This window comes from Liolophura sinensis, chromosome 9 (genome assembly GCF_032854445.1).
Source record: "Liolophura sinensis isolate JHLJ2023 chromosome 9, CUHK_Ljap_v2, whole genome shotgun sequence".
NCBI classification, from domain to species: domain Eukaryota; kingdom Metazoa; phylum Mollusca; class Polyplacophora; order Chitonida; family Chitonidae; genus Liolophura; species Liolophura sinensis.
In genome coordinates, this window is record NC_088303.1 from 34,326,314 (window position 1) to 34,339,670 (window position 13,357).

Here is a 13,357-nt window from a genome sequence, read left to right on the forward strand (position 1 = left end):
CACTGAGGCGTCATGCCGAAGACACCAGGCATGACACTCCACCCAGTCACATTATACTGACAATGTTCCAGCTGATTCTGTTTCCATGCTCTAACCTCTCGGTGCTGAGTACCAAGCAAGGCAGCAACAAGTAACATTTATAAAGTCTTTAGTATGCCCCGCCACTGATTTGGTCACATGTTTTAGTATGAAACTTGAGGAACCAGAGTACAAAGGCACCTCCCTTTCTTAGATACCTGGCAAAAATCCTGACATACATGTATAAAAGTTGCAGCTGTGAAAGGTAGAGCTGGATTCAAACCTGAGGCTTAACTGGTTAAATTCTGAAGATATACATGTAGGTCCCATATAAAAAGAGAATTGACTGAACCAGGGATATCGTGAGTCTTACTGAGTCAGCAGAATATGTTACTTGATTGTGCATGTAACCATGGCCATTAGGGGATCCTTGGGGGTGCCATAGTCTAACACTTTCCACATGTGGGAACTTGACTAATGTGTTTGAGATGAGTAAAGAGGAGATCTCATCAGCAGAAAGCAGGCCAGACTAAAAATAACTTGCCAGTGTGGCGTTTAAGTATGGTATATTGTTATGGTACATAGGTGTGCAAGTGTATTAATGTACATGTACATAAAGCAGTCATGGTAAAGTTTGGGGGAACTTGGTAATCTTTGCTGCAGCCACATTTTCAGTTTCTCTGCCCTCTCAAACTATAAGCGCCTTTGTAGCGTCCATTAAACAGCCATGGGAAAGCTTTGGAAACCTTTGTCGTTGGTCGTACTTGTTCGTACATTTCCCATACACATGGAGTGCATGTACATGTGCCTCTATCCTCCAAAGCGGTAATACCCTTTTGAATTGTACATTAATTTCACTAAACACACATGTGAAAAATCTGGTTAACTTGGCTAAGATTGATTGAACTATACACAGGTAGGAGACCTACATGTACATGTGCCTCTAACCTCCCCAATTTCCTTCAGAGGTCACCGCCCACTTCTTATCTAATTGGCCAGCTACAGTATTTGGCAGGTAATGTGCCTGGTGTGAACCAGCAGGAAACATGCGTGCAGTGGGAGTTGAGTAGCCAGTTAACCCTGCCAGTATCTAAACTGACACTTATCTTTGACCTCTCTATTGTAGATAATATGTTCCCTGATTTGTCCCTATTTGTACACACTCCTTCAAATACCATTGTTTGTCCCATTCTCCTTGTGAATATTGTATACACAGTTACACATACAGCACATATACATGGGGTTTATACTCGAGCTTTCCCAGGACTGGAGAAAAAGAATTGACAGGAAGTTAAATAGATTAGCCTAGTATTTGTAGTCTGTTAATTTTAGGTGATAAATCGCTGTAACCACACCTAAAGTTTGTATTACTGTGTGTTATAGTGTCATGCATTGTTCTGTTTTTTAATTTTAAGTAATATAAGGGACCAGGTAATATCCAAGTGGTTAACTGTCAATTAATTACTGTGATATCCAAGGTATAGGTCCATTTGTGGTTCAGGATACATGTACGTATGTTATAAATTAATGCAGCACTTTCTCCTGTTTCCTTAAGGTTGATTCAGGACAAAATATCCCGCTAAGGAAAATGTCCATGGTGTGTCTGTCCTCAAGAGCATGATTGCCAGGCATTTGGCATATGTAGATAGGTGCAGATTGAGAACAGTGCATGTACTTGTATATTCATGTTAGTTCTCAATTCTCTGCTTAAAGAATTCTTCTTGATCAGGCTGCTTGAATAGCATAGTTGATGATAGTACTACATGTATATTCTTTTACTTGTGATGGTAAGGATGAGAGGCTCTGCTCTATAAATGACGGTGGTATCAACGCTAGATCTGTCTCATCAGGCACTTCTCTCAGAATAATTAATTAAATGTTATTAGTTTAAATACTTCTTTTGGCTCATTTGTATTCTTGTAACTTTAATGGAACAGGTTTTATTTGTATTTGATACATCTTTATTGAATTATGTCTGATATATGCACTCTCACAGACACATGTCTGTATATTGTTCCTTTTTGCTTCCTGTATATTTGCTTTCAAATCAAACATTCAGCGCTCAATCTACCATGACATGATTGAAATGTTGCTGATGTGACATTATCTTTTATTCAGTGTTCAAGTAAAAAAAAAAAAAAACTTTATAACCCCATCTCTGCGCATTATGACATTCTGCCTGTAAGTCTGTCTGACATCTTTTCTGAACCTGTCAAAATGTATCTGACTGCAAGATGTTTAGTCTAGATACTGATGGGCAGATATGGTATGAGTGGTCCAGACAGATCCTTAAGGCCATAGATTATATGTAAAGGTGTGCCTGTCTGTGATAGCAGACACTATTTAAACAAGCAGACTGAGAAATAATCCCCTAGAGATTACATTTAGACTGTCTGGATTAGATTGACAAATACACTCTCATGTGAAAAAGTCACCACTGGTTCAACTTTACATCAGTATTGTAAAGAGAAATATTCTTGAGTATGACGTAAAACATGAATCAAATAAATGAATATGAAGGACAGAACAGAAGGCTAATACTAATGTGCATAAAGATGTTCATCTATACCCAAAAAAGTGAATCGTAACATTAAAAGCAGCCATATCTGGGAAGAAAATAACCCAGACGAAAATTTTTCCCACTCATCGCTTTACTTGTTATCAATACGTATTTTATGAAAATCAAATTAGGACCCCAGAAATAAATGTGTAATAATAATAAATAATATTTAATAATAATTAATAATGTGTAGGTCTTTATACAACATGATAAAATTTTGAAATAAGTTTTATTCTTCAGGTTGAAATTTTAGTAATGTTCTTTTTCAATGCCTTTAATATTTTAAATTAAGAACTAAAAATAGAATGATTCACAACCTTTTGAAATGGCCTTGGTAATTAAGTTGCAAGCACATGTACATGGGCATACTGATTCAAGATGTTCAGTTTGAAGTCAGCAGAGCACATGTGCACTTGACCCTATACATTGGATCCTGTATGCCCGTGTGAGATTTGCAGTGTTGTAAAAATATGTTTGGTGTCATGACATAAATGTTTGTTTTGTTTCCTGCACATGTTTCTAAGGATGTACATACATGTATCTTTTGCTGATAGAAATACATGTAAGTTGTAATTCACAGTGTCAGGCACTATTTAAAAAGGCTATTAGGCAATATTAACAGTCTCACATTTGTCTCAATTCGTAGCCTTTATTGCTTTTAGATGAGCGATTAAACACATACTTACATAGACGGGTATTTATACGTTTGTGCGCACCTGGTTCTGCTGACTCGTCTCTGTATCATCTAGCAGGTGCGTGACATGTATCAGCAAATGATATGCTTCTACTGCACTATTCCACTGATAATCCTGAGGATGGGTTCAGTACCAGGTAACCTGATAGACCCAACACCAGCAATAGCTGGGAACAAATGTCAGCACCTATCTCAGACTCAGGAGAAAGAGGTTTGAGAAGCAGCGGGTTGTCAGTCAAAAGGGTGAAATCTTTTCACCTGGAAGGATTTCGTAGAGATTATACAGATACAATACTTTTTCAACCTTTTCAATGACCTCTGCAACCATTATTAGGGTGTAGATAAATAATTTGCACAGTTTTATTAAGCTTGCATCTTTAACAACACAAACAAATCACTTTTGGCATCATTTTCATAATAATTGTACGCATAAGTTTCACGAAAAAAGTGATTTAGTGGTTGAAAAGATTAAAGATTTACAGTAGATACAGCTTTGGCATGTTCATAGAAAGTAGTGAACTGCAGTTAGGGTCTTTCAGCATGAAAGGACAGATGCAGTAGTAATTGAATACATGCTGTACTGGCCTGTACATGAACTGATTGATTGATTGATTGATGTGACATGGGTCAGGTTATTGGTGGAGAAACCTAGAGTGTTTGTAGTAAACTACGGACTTTTGCCAAGTACCTGACAAACCTGGTGAGGCAAGGACTGCAAGACCTGGATTTGAACACGCGACCTACGAACTTGAAACTGATATTGTCAGAAAACCATAAAAAAATGTTCAGATATTTCATGTACTTGAAGGGCTCTTATCAGCAAAATTTAAATTGTCCTTGGGAAGTTGTGCAATATTTTGTCTGGGTTGTCCTCGAAACTTCCCTTTTATCAAGGTACAGGCATCTTGTGACTGGATGAAAGAGCCAGAATTCTGGATTTAGTTCTGTACACTTTGTATATACATGTAGTAATGTACACCTTGTATATTTAGTAAGTACACCTTATATGTTACAAGGTGTACATGAATAGGTAACAGTAGTTGATTAATAAAAGACATCATGTTGTGCAGTATTGATGTAGTACTGTTGCAAGTCGAAGTTCAGAAGGCTGCAAATGCTCTGTGGTTGAATTCCATTTGTAACCATGGATTTACCATTTATACATTAATGACTATCCAGCTTTGGTGTGTGTAACTAAGCCTAGCTCTTGCTCTGAACTTCAGACACATAGGTGAAATGTATACTCTATGCTAAAAGTGCAATACACAGTCTTTGCCTTCTTCACCTCAGCAATGGAAGCTTTGTATCATGAGATCATAGTGATGCAGGGCGGAAGTGCATGAAATTCCCTGGAGGGTAGAGTGTAACAGAAACCACCTGTGGGGATAGCAGAAGGGTCAGAGAGTGAGCAGGGGAAGCAATTAAGAGTTTGTCTGGGTGATAAACTGAACAAGGCTTTTAACTAGCAGAAATAAGAAATGGAAATACTGTTTTACTGATTCATACACATACACAAAGTCCATATGCTTAAACCCATTGAAATTGAATTTCATCATTGCAACTGATGATCAGGAACAGGCTAACTTAAGGCAGGCTGATCATAAGCAACTAAATCCAACCCAAACCAACCAATGTCAAACAGTTTTGATTATGTTAAGAAGTTCAAGAAAAACTCGAAATCCTAAGAACCTAGAGGTGTCTGGCCAGATTTGGTTTCATTGCACATACATGTAGGTCAACAACATGTACATGTATATGACTGGCAGATTCAGTATATTCAGTGTCAGAAGCAAACTACAGTGAGTTTATTACCATGCAGCATCCAGTCTACATGTCACACTGTGCATATACTACATATCTATTAAAACAGCATGTTCTGATTAAAATTCATGTAACTGTGTTGTTCCGCTGCAGTAAATTTTCTGGTACCATTCACAGCACTGCATTCCAATAGCACAGCTAGCGCACCGCGACTACATTGATTGTTATCAGGAAAATATGTGAATTTATGAGACTTAACAAGTGAAAGTGAACCTTCCATGTACATGTCTTTCTATACATGGCATACATGTATATACATGTACACTTCTCTGTGCTTGTTGTTTATGTTAAGAATCCGGAGACAAGTGAGAAATCAGTCAGTTAACAAGTCGCTGATAACATGTATATATTTACATACATGTACATGTGCATGTACACATTGTATTTAAAAAAAAAAGCCTTTGTGTGCTTTTGTTTTCTGAATACTCTGTTTTTAGGGAGTTTGGTCCATGTAGTTATTTGTAGAGTAATTCGGTGTAAAAGGTTACAGACTGGTGAACTAGTTGTGAGAGTCACTTCTTACTCAGACTGCCTGTTTAGACTGGGAGTTGACTGGGATATGTGTGGGTCTGAAAACCAGTACCATATGTGAGAAGTTGAGTATATGACATGTTCATGTATAACAGTCCAATATGAGGCACAGCCTACTAACATATGACTCCTGCTTAACCTTTCCTTACATTCACTCCAGGAACAATGATGTCTGCAATGCATCAACTTAATTGTATGTCTACATTCTGAAAAATAGTGGGAAAGTCCAACATGTGCTGGGTTTGATGGTCATTCCATTATATTTGTTGCATTTTGGCACATTTACCTTACTAATAAATCTTTACAGTAACAAAACACCGGTAGTGCCATTACAGCTCACCAGCAGATCTTGTTTGCAACTATATCTACCCAGCAGATCTATAACCATTGTAAACAGCTCACCAGCAAATCTATACTCACCACAGTTCACCAGTAGATCTACCCAAATATATCATTTTTGGTGTCATTTCCAAATAATTATATGCATAAATCCTATTGAAAAAAGTGCTTTAGATGTCAAAAAGATCGAAAGATGTACAGTATTACTGTTTAAGAAAGCTCACCAACAAATCCACTACTGTTACAGTTCACCAACAAATGTATATAACCAGTAGGCTCACCAACAGATCTTATTACTGTTACAGCTCACCAACAGATCTTTTACCATTACAGTTCAACAACAAATATATATAACCAGTTGGCTCACCAACAGATCTTATAACCATTGCAGCTCACCATTGCAGCTCACCATTAAATCTATTATCATTATAGCTCACAGATTGATGTATAATCACTGTATACAGCTTACCAGGAGATTTATTACAATTAAAGCGGACCAACAGATCTGTAATCACAACAGCTCACCAAAACATCTGTAATCGATACAGCTGAAAAACAGATCTATTAGCACTACAGTTGACCAGCACATTTATTGTCAAAACAGCTCACCAGCACATCTATAACCATAGAGCTCAGTGCTGGCTTCCTTTCCAACCGTACTTAGGAAGGTCCGCCAGCAACCTGTGGATGGTCGTGGGTTTCCCGGATTCTGACCGGTTTCCTCCCACCATAATGCTGGTGCCGTCATATAAGTGAAATATTCTTGAGTACCGCGTAAAACACCAATCAAATAAATAAATAAATAAATAGAGTGTCTGCATCATAATTGGTAGAACTGGGTACAATCCTGAATGGAATCCTACCAATGATTTTAACATAAGTAATCATACTGCTGCCTTCGTTGGCACAGTGTAAAAGGTGTCGGCATACTTTGACTGGTTAGGGCATTGTATGTAATATCATCAGCATGGTGTTCCCATGAGACGGCACAATAACTGTGTTGGCATTTAATCTGGCTTGCTACAAGGAGACATTAAAATCCTAATCGAACAACAGGGCGTTAGCTAGTAATGTGACAGAGAGGGCCTAAAGATCCATTTTTTAGGCAATTTTGTTATAGCAGCTGTCCAGATTTCATTTTCTGCTATTTCTCGCATGTTAAGAGTGCTGAAAACAAGGTGTCCAAATAGCAACATTTTTCCATTTCACCCAGATGGGTGAGCGAGTAGCTGGCTAACCCTATGTCGAACAAGCAAACAATCAAACAAAATGCTAGCATATCTCTTAAACTATGTTATGTTCTTTTAGCTCATCCAAAGATATGTGTAACCATTGCAACACTGCAGGTGTACATGTAGAATGAATATGCATGTAATGGTACATATATCTGACATTGTTACAGATACTACTTGTAAGTGTGATTGAGGTGGCAAGTACATATCAATTAGTGTATGTTTCTTTGGCTTACATACATAGATGTTAACAGCCCTTATTATGTGTGCAGGGGGACTAAAATCATAGTTGACTTGTTGATTTGCTTGTATGTCTAGAAAGCTACATGTAAATCTGCAAGATGTTCATAAGCTAGCTGAAATACTGGGATATTATCCTATGTAAATTTGATCTGCACTAAAAGAATGCTCGATGCTTTCAGATCATACAGAATTCTGAGAGTCCTGTGAAAGGGCTCCTATTTCCCAGGCCCCAGCAGATGTAGTGCGATATAGCTGAGAGAATATGTGGTCAACAGACCCAGACAAAATGGTGCACTTACATGCCTGTGGTTGTCTTGGTGGAAGTGGGCTGCGGCTGCACGGGTGCGGGCCAGATGTTGTTGCAATACAACCACCACTTGTGTTAGCTCATCACATACATATTATATACAGCAGGTTTTTTGTGTATACATGAATCAACTGTAGCATTTCCATGTATATTTAAAACACTAAAATTGATTTTCCTGTATACATGACCATGTACTCGTTTTACAAACATTTATGTTGTATTTTAATTTGTCGTCCTTCTTTCGGTGTAGCCTTCTTGCACCCACATGGTGTGACTGTTATGTTGTCAGCTCCAGGAACAGTAGGTACATCAGGGGCTTGGGGATTAGCGATACGCTTGTTTGTGTGTGAGGGTGGGTGGGGGAATCTGATTGATTTGATTGGTTTTTTATGCCGTACTCAAGAGCATTTCACTTATACAACAGAGGCCACATTATAATGGGAAGAAATCAGGCAGAGCCCAGGGGAAACCCACGATCATCCACAGGTTGCTGGAAGACCTTCTCGTGTACCACCAGAGGAAGCCAGCATATGCTGGACTTGAACTCAAGGCAGTTGCAGTGTGATAGGGTACTGGTTCATTAAGTTGTGTTAGCACGTTAACCGCTAGTCCACGGAAGCTTCGAAGAGAGTGAGCTGTGGGGGACATGGGTGTGAGGTAGTGTTTTTGCAGGCTATAATTTTGTTAAAGAGGTGGCACATGTGATATTATAGTACCAAGAGCCTTTGCTGCCCAAGTGAATGAAAATCAATTATATTGCATTACCGAGTTTATCAGTGGCATACATAACACAGCAGATTGTTTTGGAAGGCTGGGTTGTTTCCCGAGTTCTATATAATAGTTGCCTACTGGTACCTTATAAACCTGACATCTTGTGCATGCATATGTTCAAAGGGATTTCTGATAAAATATAGTCTGGTACATAAAAAGTATTACCTCAGATGTGTTGAAAAAACACATCAGCAAATATTTTAAGTGTTGTAAATGTTGGTCAAATGTGTTGCATGCTGCTTAAAATTTGCTCAAATGTGTTGCACACTGCTTAAAATTTGCTCAAATGTTTTATTCTAAGCTAAAATATAATAAGTTACATATGGTTGGTTGTACAGGAAACTTAGCAAAAAGTTTTACACAGTAGAATGAAAATAAAAGAACAAATGTACACCATTCCAAGGGCTGTATGTTTTATTCCTTTTAAATAGTATTATTTCTTGGCAGCTAACCTTCAGTCTTCATTGCTAACTTAGAAACACAATAACAATTTGTCTGTGTTTTCAGTGGATGTTTGAACTGTTATCATGTAAGCAGGTACTGTATATGCTATTTATAGATCAACAAACTAAACATGTAAAAATGTTTATGCAGGTCACCACTTATTTCACCTATGTACATGTATCACTGAAACAGTTTTCACAGCACAGTTAAATTCAAAGTTCACTAAAAGTTGATGACCGACTAGACAGCCATTGATAATAACACCTTGCTGGCTTGATAAACCATGCCCATATACTAACTCCTGTGGTACACTTTGCATTAAGCGGACACACGCACATATGTGACCATATGAAGGAAACAACTACACGAACTTAACATGGGCTGGGAAAAATGCTTACTGCCAAATGAGGTGTACTGCACCATTACATATATTGTAATATGAAAATATGAATGAGTTTTGATATCTTCCATATTGCACGTGTAAGCCCTATGTAGTACTGCATGTGTGAAAGCTAATGGTTGAGTATATACATGTGTTAAGGTTAGTGAATGGTGGCCTTGTATGTACACAAATGTCTATGTAGGAGCATTTCTGTAGGTCCCTGCTTCCTTTTCTGGAGCACTAGCTGTAGAGTAACCCCTCTGTACGTGTCCCGTTTTAACCATACCTGCCGCCCACAACTTTCCAGATCTACAATCAATATTGACCCTGGTGGTATGGACTGTTTACATTAGGGTCCAGAGTAGCCCTGTTAACAGGACCTTACTTCTCTGGCTCTCAGGCCCCCCAGGCCCTCTGGTGCAGGGGGTGCTGCCGGCCTTTACTGGACAGGTACATCACAGGTGATCAGAGACCATATCAAGCCTTGTGCATGTTCTCCACATGTACAAGGGTGTAAGGTGGTCACCATTGTCTGCCTGGTTTTATGGTTGTCCACCTGTCCTCTGGACACTCCACCTGATAATATGTTTCCTTTCACATATAGCTGTACATGTATATGCACAGAAATCTAGGGTTCTGTTTTTGGAAAAAAATCTGTTTCAGTTATCATCATTTGGGCATACAGGCTATACATGTATACTGCTACATTAGAGCAAATGGTCATTAATCTACTTTATGAAATTATTTATTATTATTATTTTTTTTGTTCAAAAATTAGTGATTATGTGTTTTTATGTGTGAGAATGCAGGGTCATGGTATGCAGCAATATCTAGATGCACATGCATATCTAACTGTTCATTATGTCAAAATGCTAGATGTGTACATGTGGGCACAAAGCTGCAGCACCTTCACTGGCAGCATGGCCTAGCCCCTCTTAGTTCAGACTAATGTTACCTTTATCCATGAAATCCTGTGGTCAGACCAAGTTATCATTACAGCCAAACATCAGGGGGGATAGTCAGTTTAATATGGATGAGTGAATTCTAAAATGGAGATAAAAAAATTCCAAAATTTGAAAGTACATGTACATGCACACGTATTATGAGATGAAATTAAGATATCCATTGAAATCCGGTTGTGTAGTTAAAACACGTAACCTTGTCAAACAGGGTTTCGCTACTCACAAAGTACATATATTAATAGTTTATGGGGTGAAATTATGTTAAGAAGTCTGACACGTACATTACATTGTATTTGTCTGAAAGCTCACCTATGTTTGAACCTGCTGAAATAAGATGTTTGTTTCATTTAGCGGTATATGTAGTAATATGGCCGTACAGTGCAATGAGAGTTTTGTAACAGAACTAAACATATTTCCAGGCATGTATACTGTACCTGTGAAGTCGGGAACAATAACAACTGTTTTTCTATTAATATGAAACAGGTTCCGTAAGTACGAAAGTTTTTGTCCCCTCTCTAATTATGGTCGTTCTGTGTTTTGTTCAGACGTCAACTTGAAGGGATTTCTTCTCGCAACTTGTTTTTTTTGTCAATGGAATTTGACATCTGATAGTTTAAAAGTTGATATGTGAGTAATGAAAGTTATGAAAAAAAGAAGAAACAGGTCACTGATACATGGATCTAGCTACAGTGATATTCTTGTATGCTGGGTGCAGTATCGAATACTGTAAATGTGACATTTACATGTGCGTGATGATGTACATGTACATACAATTTGAAAGCATATAAATTTCAAATATTACAAAATTTATTTTTTATTTCACCACAAAGAGAAGGTTCATGTATAAGAAACATGAAATGAACAAACCAGTTACCAAAACAGAAAAAAATAACACTGGCAGGAACCCCAAAGGCTTTCTATTATTCCATATTTGAAGATATTTACTATATTTGACCTCAAATTTCGAGTGTGACGAAGTCACTTATTTTCCCTGCTTCAGAAAGTTTCCTTGAATTTCGTAGAAAGGTGTTGGAAGGTAGGGCGATATTCTACTGGCAAAAATATAAGTTTTACCACAAGAAGTAATTTTTTCTCAGTCAAATTCTAATCTAATGTGGTGGGTTTCGTGTCATCTTGCACTGAGGGCCCCACATTAAGTGAATGGCCCTGTTAAAAGGTAGGATTTCAAAAAATTGACTGACTCTGGGACCGACCTACCAAGTTACTCACAGACCACTTTATTGTACTTGTAGGTAATAATTTGACTGCATATTTACAGTGAAGTCCATGTGCATGGCTTTGGGCACATCATATACATGTATGTTGAACAAATACAGTGACTGGAGTTCATAGGAAATTATCAACTTGGCAAGGCATTTGTGTCAAAATGAGGGATATTTTGGTTTGAAGTACAAAATTATTTCTTGATCTCTCAAATGGTGTTCTGGATGATGTTTCATTTGACCTCTGTGGGCATTTTTTCTCATCTTTTTCTTGTCTGAGTTGTGCTGGGTACCTTTCAAGTATACATATACTTATATGTATACAGGCAGGCAGGAATAAAGCCTGTGACATGTGTTTCACAGTTTTTGTTGGATTGCATGGATTCGTATATATACTTTCATGTTGATACATACATGTATAGTTGATTTCTTAGTCCCTTTGTGTGTGTGTTTGCTTTTTGGATTCAATTTCAGTTTTCTAATGGTCTTATTTCTCTTTCTCTTTTTTTCAGGAAAAAGACTTTGAATTTACCGATGTAGCTGAACATTCTGTTAAAAAACGTGCAGTAGATTCCACATTACAAGATGATGAGGATTTTTTAAATGATCAGTCTGATGGCTCAGGCAATGATGAGGAGGAAGGGAGCACTACCTTATCCCCTATACCTGTCCCTGATTATCCAGGTAAGCACTACCTTATCCCCCATACCTGTCCGTGATTATTTAGGTAAGCACTACCTTATCGCCAATACCTGTCTCTGATTATCTGGGTAAGCACTACTGTATCCCCCCATACCTGTCCCTGATTATCCAGGTAAGCACTGCCTTATCCCCCCATACCTGTCCCTGATAATCATGCCATATCTGCATACCTGCCCCTACTAATCCACTGAAGCACTACTACACTGTACATCCCTTATATGTGTCCCTGCAGATTATGAAGATTTGATACATGTGTTTATGAGCATAAAGGGTTAGGACATGGTCCCTTTGCATTGTTGATTGTCTGTTTAATGTGATGACAACACAGCATTTTAGGTAAATTGAGTTTCATCGCTCTGTCATACAGCTGTATTTATTAATGCTTTAACCAGCTAGCGTTTCTGTTGAATACATGACCATATGTATCATTACATTCCACTTGATGCATAGATGAAAAAGGTACAACTTAGATCACTGTCAGTTGTGCAGTTGTAAAAGTTTTTCTCACTGAAAAAAGATGCCAGATTAATGTGGAAAAAATATTCACTTCATGTTTGTCGAAGGTCAAGATCATTCAGTGTTTTCATGTATTATGCTGTTCTCTGATCTGTTTTTCCAAGTACTACACATATACATGTATGTAGCTAGCTAACATGGGACACCCGGGTAGGGATTTTGACTTCGAACTTGCGTGAAAGGCTTTTCATCCTCAGTCTACATTTACACAGTCACTGAAGACGCTGAAACAGAAGACTAGATAATTTTTGTCAGATAATCATGGAAGTTAGAAATATGTAGGGATACTTGTAAAACATTGCTCGGTGTGATTGGTCTTTACTGTAGTCATTGTTCATTGTTCATTGTTGACAAATGGCCATCATGAGAGCCTTGGGAGGTTTGTCTATGGTGCATGCTGGCTACTGTGTGCATACATGTCTGTAAACCTCACAGCTTTAATAAGACAGCTGAGAGCTATGAACAGGCAGGTTTTATGTGTTTGACAACTATACTTTATTATTGCCAGCAGGTGTGAGGCTATTTGGGTCACTTGGCTATATAAATACTAAAGTGGTCCATCCCGCGCACATGTAGAAGGTGTAGGAAAACAATGTGCCGAATAAAGATTAA

General features: G+C 38.0%; 1 protein-coding gene across 1 annotated transcript in view; it reads left to right on the top strand.

Moving 5' to 3' along the window:
- Window positions 1-13,357, top strand: part of LOC135474842 (basement membrane-specific heparan sulfate proteoglycan core protein-like) — a 150,482-nt gene that overhangs the window by 11,659 nt on the left and 125,466 nt on the right. The window contains 1 exon segment of the mRNA XM_064754457.1: window positions 12,040-12,211. Coding sequence (XP_064610527.1) covers window positions 12,040-12,211 — 172 coding nt within the window.